Source organism: Pteropus medius, unplaced genomic scaffold, assembly GCF_902729225.1.
Source record: "Pteropus medius unplaced genomic scaffold, Ma_sr-lr_union100, whole genome shotgun sequence".
NCBI classification, from domain to species: Eukaryota; Metazoa; Chordata; class Mammalia; order Chiroptera; family Pteropodidae; genus Pteropus; species Pteropus medius.
This window is the reverse complement of record NW_024351729.1, coordinates 6,037,871-6,065,382: the sequence shown is the minus strand read 5'-3', so window position 1 is coordinate 6,065,382 and position 27,512 is coordinate 6,037,871. Positions and strand designations below refer to the sequence as shown.

The 27,512-nt window shown below is 31.5% G+C and overlaps 1 protein-coding gene across 1 annotated transcript in view; it reads left to right on the top strand.

Moving 5' to 3' along the window:
* Positions 1 to 27,310, top strand: part of STK17B (serine/threonine kinase 17b) — a 29,103-nt gene extending 1,793 nt beyond the window's left edge. The window contains exons 2-8 of the mRNA XM_039844320.1: positions 7,654 to 7,819; positions 13,239 to 13,451; positions 17,862 to 18,006; positions 19,121 to 19,247; positions 20,846 to 20,894; positions 22,067 to 22,246; positions 23,655 to 27,310. Of these exons, the coding sequence (XP_039700254.1) occupies positions 7,698 to 7,819; positions 13,239 to 13,451; positions 17,862 to 18,006; positions 19,121 to 19,247; positions 20,846 to 20,894; positions 22,067 to 22,246; positions 23,655 to 23,937 (1,119 nt within the window). The 5' untranslated portion in view covers positions 7,654 to 7,697 and the 3' untranslated portion in view covers positions 23,938 to 27,310. The remainder of the gene's footprint in view (positions 1 to 7,653; positions 7,820 to 13,238; positions 13,452 to 17,861; positions 18,007 to 19,120; positions 19,248 to 20,845; positions 20,895 to 22,066; positions 22,247 to 23,654) is intronic.
* The last annotated feature ends 202 nt before the right edge of the window (positions 27,311 to 27,512 follow it).

The following is a 27,512-nucleotide window of genomic DNA, read 5'->3' as shown; positions in this document are numbered from 1 at the left end:
TTCTAAATTATGGATCCAAAATTGAAGTAAAATATATTTACATGGCAATATATTTGAGTTTTAAAAGTAAAATTTGTAATAATTTGAAGACCTTTTTTGTGGGGACAGAATGGTTGCGATTTCTCTTGGGCTCATTGAATGGTGAATTACAGTTTGGTTAAGATAGAATCAGTTTTTAAAGAAAGTTGAGACTTGACTAATTGATCACTGTGTCAGCACATTAACAAGTTTGAAGAAGATACAGGCATTTTATGGCATGTTTCTAATCAAATAATTTTATTTTTAAGCTTGCACAAACAGTTGTTGAGTAAGCATTTAAAACATTTTAAAACTTTGTTCTGAAGCTGTTTGTTAATTATGAGAGAATTTCCTTATCAAAAATTTCTGTTTTGATCTCAGAATCCCAATTTAAAGCCCAAGAATCAAGGAAATCCATCGCTAACACTTTCACTTAATCCTAAAATTGCCTCAAAATTGCACATATGTTATATTGTAGAGCATATTTCTTGTCTATAAAATTGGCAGCTGAAAAGAACAGTGCTTTTAAAAGATTTTGATTGAATCTTGTTTTTTGAATTTTTTTTTAATTCTTTTGCATTTTTGTGGGAATTGATTATGTCAGAAACATTAATGATCATTTATGTACTTCCTTTCCACTTGGGAAAACTTTAAATGTTTTAGTTGCTTTAGTTTGCCACAATATTGATGACAAAATTCAATGGTTTTATTTTTAAGTAGTTTATATTCTACGATAGACTATAATTAAAGGAGATTTCTTTGAATATTTCAATAACCAAATGTACTTATAAATTAAGTTACACATTTTCATTTAGATATGTTGTGATAAACATTATAATTTTCAAAACATATTTTGTTAAATTTTATTTATTTATTTATCTATCTATCTATCTATCTATCTATTTATTTATTTATTTATCTTTTTTTTTCTCCCAAATACATTTAACCTGGAACTTCAATGCCACCTTAAACATCTAAACTGGTCTGTTTCTTTTAATATTTATATGCAACATGTTTTGGTGTACCCCTGACCCTTTGCAACTTCTTCCTCAAAAGAGGGCGTAGTTATACTTTAAGTATTTAAAAATTTTAATATTAACAGTGAGTTGATAGCTTCATCTTTAATCCTTAAAGGACCATAGTCCATTTTGCATTGGAATAGTTACTGAATAAACAGAACTTCATGATAATATAAGTAAACAGTACTCTATTTTACAACAGAAACTTAAATTTTTCATCTGATGAATGACAAGCGCTGTATGTTTGTTGGCCCAGTGTATTTCCATTTTGCAACATCTTCCTGTACTATTCACAATTACAGGGTTTGATCCTTCTTCTGAAGGTAGTAGAGGGGATACCAGGCCTTACTGTCCCGGCACAGAATTGGGCCTGATGTTGTTACCTGGGACTTCCTCTCTTGGGTACCATATGCTAGATTGGTTGGACTAGAGTCAGTTAGCTGGTTTCCTGGTGTGATTTTCAAAGAATAAATTCTTGAATTATGCTTTCTATTCAATCTTAAATAAAATAAAACAGTAGAATATATGTAAGGAATACAGTCTCTTCCGTGAAATTGGAAATCATCATCATCCCTATGCTTACACCAATACCTTTACTTCTAATCAGTGACATTAAAAATGATCCTTCTGCCACACTATTTTGAAAGATGCTAGATAAATCTCCAATTCCTCTGTTTCCTAGGGAAACCTCGGTAGCTGTAAATGCCGACGTAGAAAGGAGTTGTTTCCCTGTAATCAGTCTTGTGCCTCTCTTTGCTTTCCGTTGTCTTTTTTAAATTATTTAATCAAACAAGTTTACAAGTTGACACTTATGGCTTAACTAGAATAAATCTGTCCAAATTTTAATTGTACTAAGGACCAAACAAATATAATAGCAAGAGTTCCCTCAAAACAGTGGTTCCTAGGTCCTACTGTAAGATCTATCATGCTTTCCATTGCCTTTCAAATGTACTTCATGAAGATCTAGATTAATCAGTCCTTAACAGGACTGTATCTGAATTTCCTGATTGAAGTAGCTCTTAAAATATTGATGTCCTTAGCTGAAGTATGTATTTATATAAAAACAGGTGGTCACCTAGTCTGGAAAGACAGGTAAATACAAAATAAATGGCCTATTGTTATTGCATTACAATATACGATAAGGTAATTTTATCCATATTTCCAGACTTTTTGGATATCCTGTTTAGAATTGAAATTCTCTAATAACAATTTAAAATATACCCTATTTTATTTAGCCAAACACTGAATTAAACAGAGACTAGCTGCATTCGAACCTCCAATACTATAATTTCAAGACGCATCTCAAGTTCTGCAAAAACCCTTGATGAGATGAGATACACCTAAAAATTCCACTTGGCTGTATTTCCTAATTCCTAGAATTCTTATAATAAAAAAATTTTTAAATTTATACCAGGCTGAGAGTTTAGACACAAAAGTAAATGGTTGCTACCTTTTAGACACTAAACATAATTACAGTCTAACATGTTAGATATTGAAGTAAAGAGGTATGCTCTTTTTGAAGCATACTGAAGAATCACTTAACCCAACCTGTGGGTTTTAGGCAAAGCTTCCGGGCTGGGGTGGGGGAGGTTGCGGGCAGAGGATGTGCTGTATTGAGATATGAAGGATGCATAAGAAAAGTTAGCCATTTAAGGAAAGGTAGAGAGAATGTTTCAGGCAGAAAGTATAAAAGAGATGTGGATGCAAAATATGAGGTATGAGTGTGGCAGGAAATGAAGCCCAGTTCCTGGCCTCAAGGGTTTTTGTGTGTTATGCTATAAGGACTTAGCTTGTAGGTTTGGGGTAGCCAATGGAGAGATCAAAGCAGGCAGTTTAATTCTCTAGATGTTTTCATTTATTGTATATGATATAGTCTATTTTAATAAAGCATTTTTTGTTTGAAATGAATGTCATGATGAATATTTTTAAATAGAGCTATTTAGAAGTTTACAGGGATTATTTCCTTGTCTTGATCACATCATATTTGCTTTCTCCCTTCAAGTGAGTTATGGCCCAGATCAAGTTTAACATTTCCTTATGTTCCTTCCTTCACTGGTCCATATTTGAATTTTTATTGTAATTATTGTAATGGGCGTTAATGAAAAAAATCTTTGAAAATAATGAGATACCATTATTTTTAGTAGTACTGTGTAATTGAAAGCTTAATCGTTATCTTGCCTTCTATTACCCTTTTACTGTTTCTAGCGTCTAATTGTGTCTGATTGTGTACCTACACACACACACACACACACACATTTACCTAACTCCCTTAAGATTTATTTTTTATTAGTATAGCCTAATAAAGTGTTATGAAGTGAATTTCAAATAGAGTGAGATGTATTGGTGATTTAGAATCAGTTGTAGGTCTGTGAATTGTGATAGAAAACAAGAAAAGGTCTGGGATTGTTTGTTGGAGTTAAAGAGAATTTGGTGGGAAATTTAGGAAGATGCAAGGAGAGATAACTGTCTGATAACCTTCATGTGCCCAAGGATTAAATCTTCCATGAAGGCAACCAGATGTTTGTGGAGGGCTTGGTGGATAAAGATGGCAGTCGTGCTCTAATATATGTAAAATTGGCCAAATGAGAGGAAATGGAAGAATATCTAGGCTGTGGCCACTGATTCAAGTGCAGTAAATTAAAGGAAAGTGCACTTAAGGAATGCTATGTGGATTCCTAAAGCAGTTTGTAATATAAATCCTGTTTAATAATAGCAATAAGTAGATATATTTAAGGTTTAATCTTCAGAATTGTGCTTTCTTTTTTCTAAGATATGGCTTGTGTTCCAGTGTATTTAGAGCCATGGTAAAATGTGTCGGAACTCAAACAATGATTTTTTGTGTTTATATGTATTTTAAAAACTACTGATTGCCTAATTCTGTTTTCAACTACATTTATAGTCATACAAATACTTGTTGTATAGTCATTCATTATGATGACCAACAGTACATGTGAGGGAAGAAAAATTTGTTAGGGTAATAATTAAATATAAGCCTATGTCCTGTATTAGGAGATACTAGTAAGTAACCTGAGTAATAAAACCCTACTTATATTATTATTAAGCCATTTCATTTATTTTTATTTTAAAATAAGTTATTTTTCCTTCTAATATAAGTAAAAAATAGGTATTATAAAACAGTATTTAACAGTATATTTGGGTATCACATTTTGAATATTTTTTAGAGGAGTCCCAGGATGAGTCTGGATTTTCACAAGTGAGTTATAATAAAGGTATATGTCTTAAGGTTACAAATTGTTATTAATTATATAGAATTATAACTATAACATTAATTCAGAATTTCTTAAATTGTTTTTTCTATGCAGTATTAAACAAGGCATTAATTCTTGCTTAGTATTTACCCTAAATGCTTATATGGTCTCTGCATAAGAACAGACATATTATTTGGGTAATGAACAACTATCTGCTCTATCTAAATGCAGAGAAAACATTGAGGCCTTAAAAAACCTGAGCAATAATGGCTTTTGAACTTCCAGCCAAGTAAACACTGAATGTGTAACGAGGTGTGTTTTATTAAAGTGTAGTACCTGCTTAGTGTAGATAACTTAAACATAGGAAAGTGTAAAGACTGCCATAATCCACCACCCAAAGATAATGACTGGTAACATTTTGCCATAGTTTTCCAGTCTTTTTTTCTATTTGCTTTAATATTTTCCCACAAAATTATCATATTGTATATAAAATTTTTATTTTTTTTTCACTTAATATTATATGAGTTAAAAAGATTCTTTTGAAAGCACAATTTGGAGTATATAATATTCTATTATTTAAGTGTATTTAACCATTTCCCTATTGTTGGACTCGGGTTCCTTCATTCAACAAAGTTATTATTTCTTTTACTATTATAAATCTTCATTGAAGATAAATCTTTGACTACATCTAAGACCCATATTGACTCTTTTGAAACTTGAGAGCAGAAAATACTTATATATCTTAATTCTCCTAGAGTTCTTATGAATAGATCACTTTGTGGCAGGTATATTATAGCATAATATAACATCTTAAATTCTAAAATCTAGATGAGGTGAACATCTTAGAATCAAGAGCTTCTACTCTCTCTCTATGATTGAATTTGATATGTTCTTGTTTTCATGTTTCCCAGGGCCTGATTGATGAACAGTATTGAGAATGTAGCCCAATTCTTACCCATGATACACATACATTCCTTCTCTCTCTCTATGTGTGTGTATAGCATAAATGTGATCATAAACATTCATATTCATAGACTTTTAAATTTAGAAAAAAAAATTGTAAAAGCCCAGAGACGATCTAGAAAAAAAATAGATCAAGCTTAGAAATTGATAACTGTATTGATTTTTCAGAGAAGAATATGTGACCAGTGAAACTGGGTACCATCAGAACTAAAAACAAATAGTTCATCAAAACAGAAAAGACAGAATTTTAAGAGTTGAATTTAAGCTAACTTGAGTGAGAGTTTTAATATGGAAACAGAGTACAGCTACTGAATAATGGCAGGGGACTGTATGGAGAGTATCTTTGGGTAGAATATTAACAATATTTATGTGTTGAACAATCATGATATAGTCTCAAAACTAGCATTGTGCCAGTGTCATTCTGCATGAGTTCATTATATTTTAATTTTTAATCTTTAGAGCTCTGCAAGATAGATGCTATTATCATCCACACTTTAGAGGAAGCAGAATTGAAGCTTTCCTCACTAGTAATTAGAGAAATGCAAAGTAAATTCAAAATTCCATTCACCTTTATCACACTTGGAATAGCAAAAATTAAAAGTCTGAACAGAGATAATGTTGGCAAGGAAATAATAAACCCTCCCACCCAGTGCTAGTGAGAATGTAAACTGGGGATGGAAAAGAAGGGATAGACTTCAACTGTGTCTATAATGTCTTATTTATTTTTAATTTAAACAAAATATGGCAAAGTAAGATTGAAAAAAACAAGTTCGTTATGTGATATTTGTATCCCTTCCTATATGTTTGAAATAGTTATTTGTTTATTTTTAAGTAGCTTTGTTGGTTTACTAGGCTGCCATAACAGACTACTGCAGATTGGGTGACTTAAACAACAGAAATTTATTTTCTCACAATTCTGGGGAGTAGAAGTTTGGCATCAATGTTAGCATGGTTGGTTTCTTGTAAGGCCATTCTCTTTGGCTTGTAGATGGCCTTCTCCCCATGTCTTCACATGGTATTTCCTCTGTTTCTATGTCCTAATGTCCTCTCCTCTTTTTGTAATGATACCAGTCCTATTGGATTAGGGCCCACCCTAATGACCTCATTTTTAATTTAATTACCTCTTTAAAGGCCCTGTCTCCAAATACAGTCATTTTCTGAGATACTGGGGCGTAGGACTTCAACATATGAATTTTGAGGAGAGAGATAAAATTTAGCCCATAACAGTAGCAAAGTTAAATAATTTACTTAACTGATATGATGGATCATGATTCCCATTTATCCATCATACCAGCTAACTAAATTTCATACTAGCTAACTAAATTATTTAACTCACTACCCAAAAATTAATTAAGGCTTTGTTTCCCCCAAACCCAAGAGATTTAGAGAAAAAAATTTTTGCAGACTTAAGACTAAACTTGAGAAAATAGAGAAACAAACACCGAGCTCTAATCACTTTGCTTATTTACTAAGTTGAGTATAGTTGACATTTGGATTTAGGAAGATAAAGAAACAGTACATGTTAAGTTGGAAATAAAGGGAGAAAAAATGTGGCGGAGAAGGAACAAAAGTCTAGGGGATTATTATAAGAAGATGCTAAAAGAATAATACTGGATTTTTTATTTATTAGATAGGCATAACTGAAAGTCAGAAGTATCTTAAAATATATAGTTTGCTATTCTGTAAATTTCGTTAATGTGAAATGTAGTTTTGATGTTAAAACTGAATACATGTAAATATTACAAAGTTCCAGATAAATATGAGCTTCAGATGTAAATCACGACTCTAGAGTAAAGCTTTCTATATGGTCAGTCACTCATCCTACAAAATTATAGAACTCTTCATACACGGCAGGCTCTGTGCTGGGTACTGCCAAAAGGAAGAAAGATTCTAAGAATGTGAAAGTTTCTGGATTTAGTACTGGAATGTAGACAGTCTGTGAAACAAGTTCTATTTCTTGTAGTCATTCAGATGTCAGTAATATAAGTCAAAAAAGGTGAATTTACCATCAAATTTGTTTGGCCATGAGAAATTTAAAGTGAATAGTCGTTACCTCGCTGTGTCCATTATTTTGTTTTATGGAGCTAGAACTTTAAAGAATGAAAGTTTAAAAATGAAATCGAATGATTTCTTGTATTAAAATTTTGTTGAACTATTTTTTAGAGAATTTTTTAAGTCTTACAGGTTTCTTATAGTATTATTCATAAAAGAAGTCAGTAACTTAGTTCAAGTGCTGTAGAGGTAATACCAATTTATGTGTGCGCTTTTTAATTTTTTACCTTGTGGGTAGAATGAATGTGCTCTTTAAATCTTCTTTTTGGTTATATGTTATAGTTATCTTTGGAGCTGTATAATGTAATGCACATTCTGTCTCAGATAAGTAACATTTTTTTTCTTAATTAGATTTAAGTTATATCCTTTATCTTCTCTTTTTTTTTTAATAGGTACAAATAAGTGACTACAGAAGCATATCTGGAAGTCATCTACCATGTCGAGGAGAAGATTTGATTGCCGAAGTATTTCAGGCTTGCTAACTACAACTCCTCAAACTCCAATAAAAATGGAAAACTTTAATAATTTTTATACACTTACATCGAAAGAACTAGGAAGGTAAGGAAACTTTATGATGTGTATGCCGTTTAAATTAACATTTTGGACTTGTGTGTCCATAATTATATAAAACTCGATTATTATTTAACAATGATTAGAAAGAGATGTCATCATTTCTGCTGTTATTATACAGGGTCTAGTTTTAACTGATTTGGAAGTCAAATCTGTGGAGGGTTAGTGAGTTTACATGATATATCCCACCTCTAGCTTCAGAGCCCTTATCAGAAGTCAGGGTTCTTATTTGAGGCTGTGCATGGGAAGAGGCAGATTATCATTGTGAACTGCCAACAAGCTCCAAGACCTCAATTAAATTACTGTACTTGGTGCTATAGTTTCCTCATCTGAGAAGTGGGGATGAAGATAATTGTATCTTATATGGTTGTTTTGAGGACTACATTAGTTCATATTTATAAAGTACTTAGTAGAATGCTATATACATTTTTGTACATTCTATAAATGAAACCTGCACTAATACTAATCCGTTTTGGCTTAACCAAGGTGTAAAATTCCTTATGGCCAAGGGGGTGACCTGAGATTATGAGACCATTTAGCACTACAATTTTAATATATATGGAATTTATAGAAGACATCCCAAGTTATTTAAGTTACATATTCAGCATCTTTCGAGCTTTAAGTTAAAGTCACTTAAAGGTTTGCAAGATGGTGATAAGTTTCTGTCTTCAGTTTGATTTTAGTTTGGAGGCAAATGTTTTGGCTTACGTTAAATGGTTTACTAAGTCCATGTTTGTATTGATAAATGTACAGTAAAATAGTATGATTGATTTTTATCTTTGAAAATCTCAATGTGAAAACTAAAACTGACAGAACCACAAAAAGCTATTCTGTTCTTGGTAGTCTTTTATGTGAAACATAAAGAGAAGTGTCCTAGCTTTTTCACCTGGCAGATGTTGGATGCAATCTTTTTCAAAATAATGATGATATCTGCCTCATCGGACTAAGAACTAAATGTGAAAACTCATTTCATAATTCCTGGCATATTTATATTATATGCAAAATATTTGGGTATTGTAACAGTGTATTAAAAGATATAGTTTTTAAAACTTTTCAGAATGTTTTAAAGAAATTGTCCTAAATCAATAATTATTTCTCTTCGCCTTGTAACAGGAAAGCATAAGTTTTCTTTTAGTTGCCTGTATCTCACATGGAATAGTCATAGAATCTTTGCATTGGAAGGACTTCGGTGGTCAGTGGTCTTCTAATATAATATCTTATGCAGTGTAGCACTCTTTCCTATGATTTTCCTAACAAGCTGTTTTATCCAGCCTCAACTATAATGCTTCAGTGTTGGGGAACTCATTACTTCAGAATGTGTCTCTTCCATTTTGTAGACCTCTTAGTCACTGAAGGTTCTGTTTTCTACTCTGTTCACATCTACCCAATAAACAGCATTCTCCTTTTGTAGCTGCATATAATGTCCATGTAAAAAATCCTTCAGAGGTTTGTATATGGCTAATCATTGCTAATTTCCTTTAATGCTCATATTATGGCCTGATTTCCAAATAGCCTTCCTTGATCCAGTTACTGTCTTCTGAACCAGCTTACATTTTTCATTGCCAGCCTTGAAATGAGGAGACCTAGAATGGACACAGTATTGTAATATCTAATTATCTACAATACAACAAAACTATTGAGACAGTGTAAGATTCCATTAGGAGTTTTCTTTCTTTTTTTTCAACAGCCTTGTTAAATATGTGTCATATGGCATCCCTTTAGTATATTATAGTAAAAGCAGATTAAGCTGGAAGTCAGTTGACCTTTGTTTACTCTGAATCTAAAGTTGTCTCCAAGCTTCCTTCTGTTGCAAAAATGATCGGAAAATACTTTGAGCAGGTAACTGAATATGCCTTGAACAGTAGACACAATAAAGGGCATTCTTTTCTGTTTTTCTCAGTTACTATTTTGATGACTAAATTACATACATTTATTAATGTTGTAAAATAAGAGATATTATGGGAATTAGTGTATAAAAAATTTTTTTCTTTGAGCATTTTGGAGAACCTAAACTTGAAAGAGGACAATAATAATAGTTCTTACAAAAGACATGCCATCATAAATAACAATCACAAACTTGAATCAGATATACTTTTTGACGTTTTAGAGCAAAAACTCTTGACAGAATCTAATTACAATAAATTCAGATTGCTAATATCTCATCCTAATATCTTTATGAACGAGACCTAACATCTTCCTTTTAATTAATATAGGCTAATGAGTCACATGGTAAATATTGATATATTAGTAAACCATGAGAAATTAGAAATCATGACCTTTCACTTGCCAAGAACTTTGCTTTGAGTTCTTTTGATATTGTTACCAATTTTAATATTCTATACCTTTGTGAAATGGAGATTAGGATCATAATTTATTTTTCCTGAGGTTTGTACATTTTAAAGTATATAAATGTATAATTCTAGCATGTGGTGAACTACAAAGTTACCTTTCTAAATCAATCGCCTTTTTATTAATTTTAAGATGTTAGTTTTAGAATTAATTGTCCTTTAGCAAACTAAAAAAACATGTAAAGTTAACAGTTCATTTTTGACTATTCTCAAAACTCTTTGCATTGTTCCTGTTTTTTAACATGTTGGGTAAGGTTTCTCTACCCTTCCCCCAACTGAGGCAAGGTTTCATAGGCCTTCTGTGGTCAGAAGGGTGAGGCAGAGGCAGAAATAAACGTCAGCTTCCTTTGTGGCTTACCCTCCCCCTTCCTTTCACATTTTATTGTCTATTCTAGAATGCAGAAGGGTAACTACTAGACCTTTCACTGCTGAGAAATCTAGTCAGCTTTGCCTTTTTAGGGTATGAATTAATTATTATTGTTAAGGGTTTTAAATTTTCTTAAATATGTTTCTGTTAAATTTGATATAGGAATATTATATATGGAAGTTTATTTTTGATACTTCTGAACCACAATTAACATTTTACGGTAGATAACAAATACTTGTCTTTTTTCCAAAGTCATCTGGTAATTATGGTAAAAATATTTACTTTATTTAATAGTATATAAATTAACATATGTAAAATTTTATTGGAATTGCAAGTAAGCTTTAAAAATTTAAATGCTTTAAGTACAGAATTCAAAATAGCACAATATATGGTTGTATAGTGGGTACATAACTAGCATTCATTCAACAGATGTTTCAGTTCCTATTATGTGTTAGTTAGCAAAGTATAGCTTTTATAATTACTGTGGTAATTAGGACCCACAGGGTCTCTGCCTTTGTGGGGCTTTTAGTTAGTGGCGAATATTGACAAATAATTACCAATGTCATTTTGTCACTTTTGCCCTGGATTAATGAGAACTGCACTTAAGTAAGGCATCTTTAGAATACCTGAAACAGATAAAAATCATTATTATTTAATTTTGCTCTTTGTTTCTGAGAAAATTCTGGCTTGTAGATATATTCATAAAATTACAGCTGAATTAAATTATCACAATTGGTGCTATAAACCCAGTGTTCTTGGTTAACTCAGTTTCTGTTTCCTAATTTTTACAAGGTGGATTTCTTCATAAAACTCAAAATTTCCTTTTCGTTTTAGACAAATTTTTACTTCTAAATCTAAGTAAGAATTGTGAGAAGTAAGTTACATTTAAAAAACATATCTTAAAGGGAGGGATTGTTTTGTAGTGTTACAACAGAAAGCTAGGAATTCATATTCTACAGTTTAATTCTTGGCACTTCAATTTCATATATGAACTTTCATGTTTAATCTTAGTCTGATTCAGTTTATCCAGTATAAAATCTATAAAACATGAGTGGTTTGAATATAAAGTTAAGGAAATTATTAACTCTTTAGTGTGCTCATTAAAATGCATCCATTTGTATTCCTTTTACATACAGTAAGAAAATATCTAGTTAAAGATATCAAATCATAAGTGAAAACTTCTTTCAAATAGTCAGATTTTGCATGCAAATTTATTGAGTTGATGTATATTTTGATAAATGTAGAAAAGTCAAATTATAGCTTGGTCAATTTTTTTTTTTTTCCTTTGGCATTGGTAGCTATAGTTTTGCAACTTGATTTCCAGTATATTTCACAGGCACCAATTTGGAGGAAATTTAGGAAATCAAGAGTAGAAATCTTTGTCATCCTGGTTTTGAGACTAGCCAGTAAAATATAATCGATTTATTTTGCCCCACCCCAAATCCAAATACTAAATGTATTAGAAATAGTTTTCCATGCTAACCACCTGATATGCTATGTTAGAAGTATATTCGAAGGGAAATTAGAAAAAGAGGAGTTGTAGAACAGAAGTTAGTCTCTGAAGATCCTTTATTTATAACTGATTTGTTAGTATTTAGAGAGTAATTTGAGCCTTAGGATAAAGGTTCTTAATTTTGGATTCCCTGATCTCAGGCTTAGAAGCTTTGTGAATGAATTTTGAAATCTTAACACCCTCTTGAATTGTATGTAAAACTTTCTATTTAAGGGCATGTGTACATTTTTCTGAGCAGGCAGTCAATAATAGCGTTTTTTAGTTTCTTAAAATATTATTACTCAAAGTAGCTTTAGGTCTTTGGGAAACTAGATTTTGGGCAACTATAGGTTGAAGAATACACACATTTGCCAATGTCTTTAAATTTTGGCTGAGATGCTGCTTACTTCTATTGGAGACAGCTAAGCGCGTACTTATTCCTAAAATGATAAACATGATTGTAATTAGTGCATTTGTATGTGACTGTTGATAACCATTAATTTTCTTAGTTGATGGTGAAGTGTCTTTAGATACTCTCCATAGTACATATATATATATATATCTTTGGTATCTATTACAGGCTTCATAAACTACTAAGCAATACTAAAAGATTTACTGGTAAATCAACTGACAAATTGTGATAGAAAGCTTGCTAAAAGGTGTTGAAAGGCAAAGTGATTACACTAATAAGATTAAATGTCAAATGCCCATTTTCGCATTCATTTTAATTTTTTGTATTTGAAGGAAAGCTATTTTGATTAGAGAGTTAATGTGATACCCTATTAAGGATATGGGGTTTGGAAATATACCAAGATACATATCCTCTCTGGGGGCTGCAAAACAGAATAGCATTTACTATATAGGACTGTTGTGATACTTAAACAATTTATATCAAGAGTATGGTATGGAGTTGGCATGCAAATGTGATCTCCCCCTACAATGATAATGTATTATATTAATAGTGAAGAACAAATATAATACTGTCTTAACCTGTTGTTACATTTGCCATTTTCATTTTTATGTGATAGTACTATAAATTTTATAAAAATACATGCAACAGTTAAGAAAACAAAGATAAATTCCGTGGCATTATTCTTTGAAAGGATTGACTTTAAGTTGGAAGTATATCAATATTTGTATTATACTAATATTATTCTTTATGGAAAAGTTAAAACTGATCGTCATCATTTTTCTCCCCAGAGGAAAATTTGCTGTGGTTAGACAGTGTATATCAAAATCTACTGGTCAAGAATATGCTGCAAAATTTCTAAAAAAGAGAAGAAGAGGACAAGATTGTCGAGCAGAGATTCTACATGAGATTGCTGTACTTGAATTGGCAAAATCCTGTCCCCATGTGATTAATCTTCATGAAGTCTATGAAAACACAAGTGAAATCATTTTGGTGTTAGAATAGTAAGTATGCACTTCAATAAATTTAAGTAAATTTATATTACCCATTTTAATTAGCGAGATAAGGTGACTTGAAATATCAAGAACAAGGATGATAAAAGTATGCCAAGAATTTGGAAAGATTCCTGTTGGTAAAATATTAGAGGGACATAGTTTCTATTCAAATATTTTCTTTTCACAAGGCTAAAGGTACAGTCCCACATAAACTAAAACTAATTAAATAGCACAGAATGAACAAATGACAATACAGTATTTGGGGAATGTGGTAATACAAGTATACTTTCATTGCTAATGGCACAGAAATTTGATGACTTTTTTTAGAAAACAAGCTGATGGGCAGACAGAATTGAAATCATTTATATATTTTGTCCATCTATTTGAAAAACCCATCCAAGGAAATGACCCAAGGAGAATAGAAAGGTAAACTTGCATGAAGGTATTGTAATATATATTGTATACCTAGCACAGTGTTCGTGAAAGAAACACATTTATTTAGTAGATGTGATATGCAGAACATTATATTAGGAATTATAGCAATAAGAAATAAAATATATTTCTTCCCACAAGTCAGTGAAAAGTTGAAAACACCCAATACTCAATAATCCGTTAGGTGGGATATAGCATGTTTAAGCTAACTGGTTTATTAACCAGTATATTGGCATATGACTCTAAAATAGTGCCTGTGATGCATGACAGTCTTAACATATTTATTATAAATATGTCAAATATGTGTTTGACATCTGCAACAATTGGAAGAGATTAGCTAAGTGTATGTTTTAGTATGCTTTAGGTTCTGATAGTTTTTATAGTATGTTTAGTATGCTTTAGATTCTGATAGTTTTTTAAAAAAAACCTATTTTATAATAAACTAAAGAGATAAGTATTTGTTTTAGAAAAATGCATAATTCTTTATAATTCTTTGTAATTCTTTTTGGTAGATAATCTGCATCATTGCTTTTTGAATTAAGAGTATATTAACCTAATTTTAGTATTCAGTTATCTTAAGAATGAAGAGATTTGTTTATATATTTACAAAAAAAAATCAATGTTTTTATATTAGGCAAGTTGATTGTCTAGATTTAACTTTTAAATAAAAATGCTTATTTTGCAAATTGTTAAACTGACAAGTGGTTTATTTAAGAATAAATACTGTGTACATTTCCCAGAACACTAATGTACCAAAAAGGTATGTCATAGCCCCTTCAAAACAAATTAGAATTGCAGAAGAGCCCAGAATACTACCAGTATGATTTTATTTTTCACACACTTTGTGATTATTTCTGTTGGATTCTTCAACTGGCCTTTAAAAAGTTATCTACTTGAGTGACATCTGCATGTTTGATTATGTGAAAAGTAGCTAACGTTTTTCCGAAACAGTAATGGAATTCTAGGTTTTGAGGGTGAATATACACAGGAACATTGTCCACTTCATAAAATCTTCTTTTGGGGGTTCATCTAAATAGCAACAACAAAATGTATCAGAAAGTTTTGACACATACATTTTATAGATGGACCTTGTTCATATCCTGCAAATTGATTCAACTCTATCCAGTAAACTGAGTTCCATAAAGGCAGAACTCTTAGGGACCCTGTGTACCTCGGAGCTGAAGTATAGCAAGCACTCGATAAATATGTGGATTAATATATTTGATTTCTTACCAGAACAACTAAGACCTACTAAAATTTATTACTATCACTTCGGTTTAATTACTATGCCTTACCCTTTTGGGATGGCATTGTCACATCAGACAATCTCAATTTAACAAAGACTTTTTATATTGCCTTCATAATCAGAGTTCAACAAGAAGCCCCAAAATTCAAAAAGGCTGGATATTAGCTAGATATGGAATATTTGTTGTCATTGCAGTAAGAGCTAATACTTACTAAATATTTACCGTGTGTCAGACACTGTGATGAATACTTATACAGATGATCTGCTTTGATCTATTGTGTTCAGTACTTTACATGACTTATCTGACTTAATTCTTGCGGCAATCCAATGAAGTAGGAGCTATCATTTTTCATTATGTATCATTATGAAAAAGCAAAGGCACATTTTGTCCCAGTTCAGGTAGCTTGTGAATGGCAGAGCCACAATGGAACCCTAGGAAATCTCGATTTCAATAGACTCCCCATAAGCAATCTACTATCCTATCTCTTTTGTTCTAGGCACTGGGAAGTCTTTTACATACTTCTCAGTTGTTTTCTTGTATTTTGTTTCAAATTTTAGAATTAGTGAAGGGTTTTGGCTATTGAGTTAACTTTAATGAATGTAATGTAAAATGTCAGTACATAAATTTTTGTGGTGTTCAAGAATGAATTTCTCACCTCAGCAGTATATGTTGCTGTGTATATGAAGAATTCAGATCTTTCTAGTATTTTCCATATCTAAACAGTGGATATAAATCCATATTTTATATAGTTATAATCTCAAATTATTTGGTCTGAATTTTTATTAGATATATCTTGTAAAGTGCCTATCAAAGAACTTATTTTAAGAGAATCTAATGTATCATCTTCGTTTTCTTATTCGCTTACAGTTACATTAGTAATATCTGCAGTGTCTTTGCAGGAATATATTTAGACCACTTTCTATTTTGAGAGGATTGTTTGGTTAAAGCTAAGTAATGTAACCAGAAAGGGAAGGCGTGAGGGTGTCACTGGCAACCTGGCCTGTGGAGTTCCTTTTCCCTCAGGAGACCTTGAGCGTAGTTGTGATACGCAATATCAGTAAACATCTGATATTCAGACCAAGGGGCCACGAGGGGTAGTCTATTAACTATTCATAAAGATTAATTAATATATTTTTAGATGAACATGAATTTCTAATATTGTTTTTCTATGCCTTACTTTGGAGTTCATTACTATCAATTTTATAGCAAACTAAATTTTTCATACTCAAATTGTCTTTACCATGATACCTTGAGACAAATATTAAAGTTAATTTCTCATGAATTTTTTGGGAGATGCGAGGGTTTGGGTGAGTCAAAATGTGAAGTATACATGAAAGGAGCTCTCATACCTGTTCCTTACCAGCTATCCCACAGTTTTCTCTGAACTATCACAAAGTATAAAGCAGCAAATCCCTGTGGCCTCTAATTGGCATGCTCTGTACAGATGACTCAATTACAAATTACATAAGCAATATAAGGGTCAGTCCTGTGACTTTCAGTGTGAGACTCAAATTTGTTAACCCCCATTTTTTCCCCTCATGTCTCCTAATATATAATGACATGCTTCTTCCTCTTGGCAATCACTGAGATGTCTGAATTTCAGTTTCGGATATTCTGAAGAATGATTGCCTAGTCCATCATTCATTCATTCAACATTTACTAAACACCTTCAACATGCCAGACACTTCTTGATGCTGTGGATACAGCAGTGAACCAAAGAAATTTATGAAATAGTGTTTTCTAGAGTGAGCGAGTTCCTCTTTTGTCACATAGAATATGCTTTACTTGAGATATTCTCAGATATACCTTATAAATTTGATGAATAATCGTTAGGTTTTGTTTGTTTGTTTTTTCTTTTTTTTGCATGATGCCTGACTGACAAATTTTATTTTATTTATTTAAATTTGGTCCTCAAAAAAATCCATTGAGTTCAGTAGTATCTCTGTTTTACAGATGGGGAAGCTCAAATAAGTGACTGACCCTAAGATATATTGCTGGTAAATAACAGATTTAGGATTTAAATTTAGATCATTCGATTCCAAATCTAGGGATTTTTTTTCTTATGCCTTTTGTCAACATTCATTAGACTTTCAATTCTTAAAAAAATAAATAAATAAAAGATTTGGGTTTTAGCCACAAGTATTCTTTGTGAAGCTGCAAAACAGAATATTGGTTAAGAATGCAGCCACTCAAGGACCTTGAAATCTCACTCATATTATACAGCTTCAGATTCTGGCCCCTGCATTTACTATGTGACCTTGAACAAATTGCTTATCTTCGTGGTACTTGTTTCTTCATCTATAAAATGGGAATAATAACCACCTATCTCATATGGTTGTCATGAAGATCAAAATAAATTATATTTATATCTATATCTAAATATCTATATCTATATAGATACAGATATACAAATGAATAAAATAGAGGCTCAGCAGAGCTGAGCGCATAGTTTAGCTATTATTTTTATTGCAGTGTTAAGGCAATTATTATTGAATTATAAAGCAATTCAATTTTATTTATCAAATATTCAAATATTAGTATCCAGAATTTGAAATATTTTTGTCATTTACTTTATTCCTTAAAGATCTCTCCCATGCCTGCCCTCCACTCCTTAAATGTGTATGTATAGAGACTAAAGTTTAGATGGCTGTGGTCTTCTAGTTAACAGATATACAGCATTTAAAAGTATCATTTTTAAGCAATAATTTTTCAAGTTTCTATTATTTTAATTTTATTTCAGTGCCGCAGGTGGCGAAATTTTCAACTTGTGTTTACCTGAGCTGGCTGAAATGGTCTCTGAAAATGACATTATCAGACTCATTAAACAAATACTTGAAGGAGTTTATTATCTACATCAGAATAACATTGTACACCTTGATTTAAAGGTAAGGTAATGTGGTTTTATATAAAACTATACTTCTGTTCCTCCTCTGCTCTTAGTTTGTACAATTGCAGGCTGGTATTGGTAGGAAACAGCAGTCATCATGCTGGTCTAGACTGCACTGGGTTTGCCAGATGGACTTAATTTTATATTGGCAGAGAGAAGAAGACTGTATATGTGAGCAGCTCACATTAATCACCAGGCTCTTAAAAACCATCATTTTTCTATATTTTAAACCTTCATCATTCTACTCCATCCCATGCTTACATCCTGGATCTTCTCACCTTATTAAACTGTCTTCTCTAAAATACTCAATTCTGACCTCTATCTCTGTAGATACCCTCCCACTAGTCCTCATTGTTTTGCTTCCATCATACTCATTTATCTTTCTCTTGAGGCTTTCAATCTTTTGACTCCTTACCCACGTCCTCCCCTCAATACCATTCATGCCCTGATACCATTTCAACCTCTCATGTTATTATCCTTCTTCCATAGCCACTCAAAGACCTTGAAATCTGAATCAATCTGTATCTTATCTTTTGAACATTGGACTCTTTTCTTTCTATACAATCCTCCTGCCATACATCCTACCATGCATCTTACTCTCTTACTGTCTAAGCTACAAACCTGGGAACAGTCAGACTCAGAACCGTCATACTAAACCATTTTGTTTTTGGAAATGTATGCATTTTTATTCCCTCATGCCTCCTTTTGTGCTTATTCCCCAGAATACCTTTCTAGCCAGCATATTCCTATTCATCCTTTAAGATTCAGCTTAAGCATTATATCTACTGCATAGGCTTTTTGGACTTCTTTTGGGCAGAATTCACTAATCTTAATACTGAGTATTATATATCTTATAATCAGTTAATCAATGTATGTATCCATCTTTTTCCTCCAAACCAAGAATCTTCTTTGAATGTATTTTTTACTGTTTTTATCATCGACTATGTAGTTTCTCCTAAATAGTAGTTTAGTAAATGTTTGGTGAACAACTCAGTGAAATATATAATAGCTAAGCAATAAGTTCCCCTTAATCTACCTCCAATCTGAGACTAGTATTCTTTAATCATTTGTATATTACTGACCATTTTGTTGTTGTTGTTGTGCTTTATTAGCCACAGAATATATTATTGAGCAGCATATACCCTCTTGGGGACATAAAAATTGTGGATTTTGGAATGTCTCGAAAAATAGGAAATGCATGTGAACTTCGGGAAATCATGGGAACACCAGAATACTTAGGTAAGAATTCCTTTGTATTTTCTACACCATTTTGAAATTTATTAACTAAATGATACCTCTGTAAAACTATATTTTAGAGCATGTAATTCCAGAATGTATTTGGTTCAAGTATTTTAGTGCATTGAAATTCAGATATGACACACTTGAATGAACTGTAGTGAATGTAGGATTATTGAGACATTCGTAACAATAGGACATTGGACATATAAGTTCAGAAGTTTAATATTTGTGTGTAAAGGCTTTGTACACAAAGAAAAATGAGTCAAAGGGAAGTTAGGAAGCAGGAAAAAATGAAAAAAGAGGAAAACAGAATCAAATGGCCCTTTATTGTATTTGAAGCCAGGCTGTTGGATAGAGGTAGTTTCTATTTCTGTCCTGGTCCCAAATCTAAAGCTGTTGATATCTTCAGTTTGCAGGAATTGCTAGCAGGACTTCTTGTTGTTTGTTGCTGCTGCTTTAAAATGTGGTATTTTGCCTATGGTTGTAAAAGAATTTTAAAGAAGGGTGACAAAAAAAATCCTGCGATTATATGTCTAGGAATATTGTTCTAAAACAACAAATTAGATTATGCAGATGAAAGATTTTTAAGTTGTATGAAGCAGCGTATAAATTTAAAGTTTTTATACTTTTATACTTATAATCTTTTTATGCTTTTTTATTGTTGCTTATATTGCTATCCCCGTGCAGGCACTGAAAAGATACAACTAAACAAACCAAGGTGCTACTCATCTAGGCATCTGACTTCCCAAAATGAAAAAGCAAATTCCTAACTTCGAATGCTAATAGAGGCTATTGTAATTATAGATAAATTATTGTAATTATAGATAACACATCTCACAGAAATATATGTAAAGGTGGTAGGTGGCGCAATGGCAGCTGACAATACATGTGTCCACAGGCTTTATTAACAAAACTGTTAGGCTTTGGAAAAAATTCTCTTGGAGAAATTATGAAACCATACTGTGAAACAAAAAAGTTATTATTCAAGTATAAATCCTAATTTGGACTCTATAACTTTGAAATTTATGGTAATGTTTAAAATGTATAGAGGATTTATTTTGCACTTTTAAAAACATTTTGGCAGGGGAGGAGACAGTAGGAAATTAATTGCTTAGGAAATTAGGTTCTTGGTAGTTTAAAAGTGATATTTAATCTACTTGAAAAACTAAAACACTTCTAGGAAGCATAATTTGTTCATAATGTCATTGTAAATGCATATGATTCTATTTACCTTGAAAAGAAAAACTTAAATCAATCTATTGAAATAACACAAACTAATTTCTAACAGCAATAAAATAAAATTTAAAAAAGGTTCTAGTTTGTAACATTTTTCTTCTTTATAATTATTTTTTCTGAGATTAATCTTAATTTAAAAAAAGACTGTGTAATTACCAGGTACACTACTGGTGCTGTTGAATCATGTGGTTATATAAGTTGCTGAACATTAGGTATATTTAAATGTCTAACAGGATAATTAATACGTTAAATTTCTTTCGATCTTAGTTCTTTAAAATTAAATCAGTTTTAATTTAATGTAAAATAATTTTCATGTTTTTAAATTTGTCAGGATTGAATTTGGATTTTATTTTCTTTTTCAGCTCCAGAAATCCTGAACTATGATCCTATTACCACAGCAACAGATATGTGGTAAGATATCGTTATTTACCTAAATGCCTTTGTTGAAAGTTGGGTAGTATATATTGCAGGGTTCTTTGATTTCAAATGTAAATAATAAGTCTTTCTTGAAAAGATTTTATTCAAGTGTTATTATTATGCCATAGGAAAACATTTACCTGTCTATTCTTTTTAAGCAACACTTTGCTGTGAGCCAAAGGTAGAGAAATAAATAGGAAAATTCCTTTCCTGGAGGAAGACTCAGTCTAATAAAAGAACAAAATAGGCACAATACTGTGCTACATGTTCCATAATAAAGATAAAATACTATTTAATAAGCTTGGAGGAAGCAGCAGACAAGCACCAGATGGGAGACGTTTGATCTAGGCCATAGAAGAACTAGGAAGGTATTTACTAAGCAGAAGAATGAGGTCAGGTCCCTGCAAACGTTTAGTTTTATGAGAGTATATCATCAAAGGTGTACTCTCATAAATCAGGGTATTGAGAGTTTTTGTAGCTAGCACAGAGAGAAGATCATAGGGAGCAGAATTGGAACTGACAGTGGTACTTTAGTTAGGTCCACAGCGCGTCTGATTCCACAGGCCAAGTGGAAGAGTTTAGACTTATTCCCTGTATTCTATGGAACTGTAATGGGTTTGCCAAAGAAAAAGGATCCTGTGGCTAAATAAGTGGATGAAACATGTACTGTATATTTTGTCTTTTTCTGGATCCTTAGTACAGGACTAGTCATTAACATATTTAAGACTGAAAAGTTTTGCAGGTGAAAACAAAAATCTCTCTGCCTAACTCTATGCCAAATTTGCAGACTCTGCGTAAGACCCTTATTTATGTCTCACAGATCATTACTATGTCATTGGACACCATTTGGGAAATGCTCTTTGAGCAGTTTTGTGTACTCATTAGCAAGTGTCTGTGTGAAGGGCAGACTGTAGGTATGATAATATATGTTTAATACATTATATTTATAATTATATAACACATATGCATTCTCATTTTCTTTTTCTGCAAGACAAACTTTGAAGTAACACAGTTATTTTCATTTTTATAATATAGGAACTTTGAAAAGCAGTTTAAGTCTGTAATTTAAGTGTACAAGTTTTGAGGACAGAAATAGATTGAGTATCAATTTTGTTTTATATAAATGTTTTAAGATTAACACATTTTAAATTCCTCTTTTTTTTCAGGAATATTGGCATAATAGCTTATATGCTGGTAACTCATACATCCCCATTTGTGGGAGAAGATAATCAAGAAACATACCTCAATATTTCTCAAGTTAATGTAGATTATTCAGAAGAAACTTTCTCATCAGTTTCCCAGCTGGCCACAGACTTTATCCAGAGCCTTTTAGTAAAAAATCCAGAGTAAGTAATAACATGAATTTGTTTAAATGCTATTGCGAAATAAATAATATATGTCTGTTAAGAAACACATTCTAAAACAGTATAAAACTACTACAAGTATGCTGTCAGGTAAAGTGGGGAGAGACGTTTTATGAGAGATCATTAAATTCATAACTTCAAATGGAGAAAATATAAAATACACAAAGGAAATTTTGGAGTGAAGAAAATATTTGGGTTATTTTTCTCTCAAGCTACAACTAATCCCGGAAATTCTCTAAAATAATTAGAAATAGAAGGTTTACAGTACAGGTGACTGGTTATGCTAAGTCTTTGCTGTGAATGATTTGCATTTTAATAATTATAGTTATATAACAAGTACAAATTATCCATTGCAGATGATCTGATGCTCTTTGACCTCCTGGTAAAGAAGGGACTTGGAACTGTGATGTAGGGCTCTTACCTCACTCCTTGGCAACTTCAAAGCAGGAAAAGAAAAGACTGACCTCCCTTTTCTTTACCAAGATCAGCCCTATTTACTTTAAAATGACCTGGCTATATTTAATGCAGAAATTGTGTTATAGTTCCTTGGGCTGGGATCCCAGTTTTGCTACTTGCTAGGTTTTTTATTTCTGACAATTACTTAATCTTCAAAAGGACTCAGTTTCTTTGTTTAATTTTAAAAATCTCATAGGTTTTTTAATTATTATATTGACTAATGCAGGTCCAAACAGACTCTCACTGGCTATATTTTGGACATGAATGGTAATACTATTTGTTTCTGGTTATAAGCAGTTTTCATTTTCTTAAATATTTTTTACCTATATTTTAAAATTTCTATAATGAACATATTAATTTTTTATAATAGAAAAATGAACATAAAAACAAAGACTAAGGAAACTGTTTCTAATGGTAATGGTGGTTGTGTGAACGTTGGTGTTTTAAGTATAGATAGGTGTATTCTTTCCTTATGATATATCATGATATTTGACCACATTACTTTCATAATTTAAAACAAAATTTTAAAACTCGAAATGTTAAATAAACATCATCGAAGTAGCTTTTGTTTTCAATATTTAGCAGTTACTGCTTTTAAGAACATAAAATAATGATAGAGATTATAAATTACTTACATATATTTTCCTTCAAAGGATTTGTAAATCTGAGACTTTATAATTTTTCTAATTTTATTTGTGAGACTAACATACATTCTTAGGCTTTTTGACTAGCGTCATCAGCAAGTTCCATGATATATTGAAATTTTAGCACATGTCAGAATTTAAAAATTTTCTAGGTGTTCCAGTTTTCCTATTATTATTTCTTTCTGTGCTATAAGCATGTTCTTTTCATAATAAGTAAAAAACATGTTGAACTGCAGACATTTCCAACTTGATTTTTAGTTCTCAATTTTCCCTCGGTGCTTTCTTTCCAGGAAAAGACCAACAGCAGAAATCTGCCTTTCTCATTCTTGGCTACAGCAATGGGACTTTGCAAACTTGTTTCACCCTGAAGAAACTTCCAGTTTCTCTCAAAGTCAGGATCATACAATAAGGTCCTCTGAAGACAAGACTTCTAAATCCTCTTGTAATGGAACCTGTAGTGATCGAGAAGACAAAGAGAATATCCCAGAGGATAGCAGCACGGTTTCCAAAAGATTTCGCTTTGATGACTCATTGCCCAATCCTCATGAACTTGTTTCAGATTTGCTCTGTTAGCATTTTCTCTTTGACTCCTTTGGACTGAATTTGGAATTTGAAATCCACTCCAGTGTGAAATTGTGGTTTGTAGCTTTATATGTGGCATGTTTATGTTGTAAATGCACTTTCGCATAGAAGAATTTAGGGGATTGTTAAATTACTAGTTACTAGCATAATTTCATTTCCCATTCTGAGATATCAACTATGCAGAGAAGAAAATATTTAAAATATATGACCAAAAATTGAAGTGTGCATGTGAGTTTACTTGTTATTGGAAGAATTGAAGTTCAGATGGGTTTATCAAAGTGTTTTATATATCAGGAAAAAGAGTGACTTGAGTTATGTTTGATATAAACTGAACAAAATGAAGACATTTGAATTTCATAGATTCTCTAAGGTAAGTTCTGTACCATGCCTCTATTGAGACAAAATTTTGTTTAGGATAACACTGTCACATTTAAGGAAGATTATGTACTGTTTTATAGATGCTCAAGAGAGTTTACATTTGAAAATGTCTTTTATTCACAAATATTTTGAGACTACATAAGATTTCCATTATATGTGGTCTATATGAGATAGGTCCTTTAACCAGAGGGAAGAGAGAGTTAGAAACCTGATTAGGGATATCTTATACAAGTTACAGCAGAGAAGAGAGTAACATGACATTTTTTAATTCAGATGTTTTTTGCCCATTCTCAACACCCTTCAGATTTAATGAAGTCAGACATATGGAGAATATATGGTATACAAGTGTAGAGGGTTATCGTCCTCCAGAATATCTAGAGTAGAAGATACTTAGGTAAAACCGAATGTGCTCCCTTTTTTGTTAGCCAAACATATTTATTAATTGAATAGAAAAAAATGCTGACAGACTTAGGCAATTTCACATGTCTTCTAAGTCTTGGAATACCAGCTAGTCATTCAGAGTTTTAAAAGTATGAATAAAAAAAATTACAGAACCAGTAGAACTATTAACACAATGCCAAAGTCAACTGTAGTAAGGTGGATGTGATCATAAAACTATATGACATCAAACTCTTCTAAAGTTCTTGTGTAAAATTCCTAGTGAGTAATGAGGCTCAGCAGAAGGCGATCTGCAGGAGTGGCCTTCAGTGGTCTTTTGCTGGGACCAATTAAAGTATGAGTTTAGGGACAGCAGAATGTTTAATCAGTGGCCGATGACTATGTTCAGTCCTAAGGTGGGGAAATTTACTCCTTTTGGGGTAATCTTTACTGACTTTCCATCTGGTGACTGTTAAAAAGTCTGTTATGTTTTCTTGTTAATATCAAAAGAAATTCTGTTTTGACAAAAAAATCTTGAGTTTTCTCCATTTGAATTATATATTACTCTAAAACCTTTAACTTGTTGAAATTAGGTAAGACTCCAAATAACATAACTTTTTAATAACTGTCGGTTCACTTTATTTTGTTAAACGGTCAGTTTCTTTTACAGCTCCAGCATTTCTTAAAGGAAAGTTATTTCTGCTTATGTGTCTGTGTATGCATATGTGTATGTGTATATGTATAGGTCCATGTATATATGTACAGATAGATAAAATATAGCCTTTAAACAACTTTTTCTTGGAGATTTTTGGCTCTACTATATTGTGTTCAACTCAGGTGCCAAAGGAGATCTTGTCTTATGACATGTAAATATACATTTAAATTCTTTAAGAAGTAGTTTGCTGGGTCAATAAACTAGCCATTATAGAAGCTAATCTGGGCTCTTGCATATGTAAAACGGATGAGTTTTTCTTAATTGTTGGTTCATTTATTTGCCTTCAGTATTAAGCTAATGTAGGTAAGCTTAATAAGTCATTGGAGAAAGAAGAAATAACTTTTACAAAAGATCATACTATATTTTTAAATTTCTAGAAGAATTGTGCCATACTGAAAAATAAAAATTAAGACATGTTGGAATTTTGAATTATAAGCTAGTTCTTAAAAAAATATTATATACCAACTTTCTTTTAGGAATTTTAAAATATTTTATATACTTCCCCTTAGTTAATAGAATACACAGTTATAAATTTCCAAACCCTTTTTCCTAACAATTTTTATTGTAAAAAAGCAACTAGTGGTTGCACAGTTTAAAAATACAATTTTTTTATAAGGATAAATTTAAATATTTTCACTGATTGAAATGTGAAAATAAACCAATCTTTAGAGAGAAATGACTCAACTCTTATTCTTTTTCTCTCAAGATTGAAAACAAATGTCTATCAATAACATGATACAGCTCACTAACGTAGGAACCTAGAAAGCCCCTCTGAAGTGAATAGATGTTGGTAACATCTAAACACATCTTAAGATGAATGTTAAATTGTAATGAATTTATAAAGTTTAATTTTTTTTTGGATAGGATAGGATCACTAGATATATGGGTTAAAAAATAAAAGAAATATAGCTGACAGTTATGATTGTCATTAAAAACATTTTTTCTCACAGTAAAGTTAACCTAACTCTGAGTAGTAAACTTATAATGGCACTTTAAAGAGATACACAATACCTGTTCTTCAGTTGTAATGAGATAAGGTACCTGTGCCGAAATATAAATCAACACATTGCTTCCTTTATCAAGAAAGTCATGTTATAAAATAAGTCATCTGATTAGTGACATAATTGATTTTCATCTGGCACAAGCTTGCTTTTTCATTTTGAATGGATCGCAAATAGTGCATTGGCCATACTTTGAGTTGCCTTGCTCTAAGCAACATTTATAAATGTTATTTTATAACTGTTTCCTCATCTATTTATTTTTAAATTTTCAATTTGATATCTGACTTGGAAACTTATCCTTAATTATTGTTGTACAAACAATTGTACTTTCATTTCAAATTATTAAAATTAACTTCCAATTTGGGGAATTATCATCTTATAATTTTATAAAAGTTTAAACTTTAAACTCTAGTTATAAATTTTACACAAATTATAACTGCCCTCTGTCTCAGCTTTCATTAAATAAACATGTTGCTTAAGGCATGTTAAATGACATTATGAATACTTAAGTAAAAAAAAAAAAAACGTGTTACATCAGCTTAATGATCCTTTTGGTTAAAAATTAAAAAGTACTTTTTTACATTTGCAGTTGTCTTTTGTTTTAAAGTATTTCTCAGTGTGTTAGTCTTAAAAGCAAACCTTGCCTGGAGGTTCTAGCCTTTGACCTACATCATCTTTGAACTTGCTTTCCAGTACAGATATGTTTATTAGATACTGTCTGTTGGAAAAGTCATATTAACTTGAAAATGGTCTGTTCTCTGGTAATAATAAATAACTTTTAGAAAATGTCGATGAATAGCACTGTACTACTTGTTGCATAAAGATAAAGAATTCTTATTCACTAGAAATGAGTGAACTGTTTTTTTAAATAAATTGAATTTTTTAAAAAAGATGAATATAAGATTCTTCAAGAAGTTTATAATCTGGTTGCGCACTAAGGTACAGTCAGTTTTCATTATTTATGATAGTTATATCTATAAAGTTCTCTTGAACAATGAATATGGAAGCACTGCTCCTGGGGGAAATACAAGGTTAGGTTCCTGAAAGCTTCTGTTCATAACATTGTGTACTGCTCAATACATAACATCATTTTA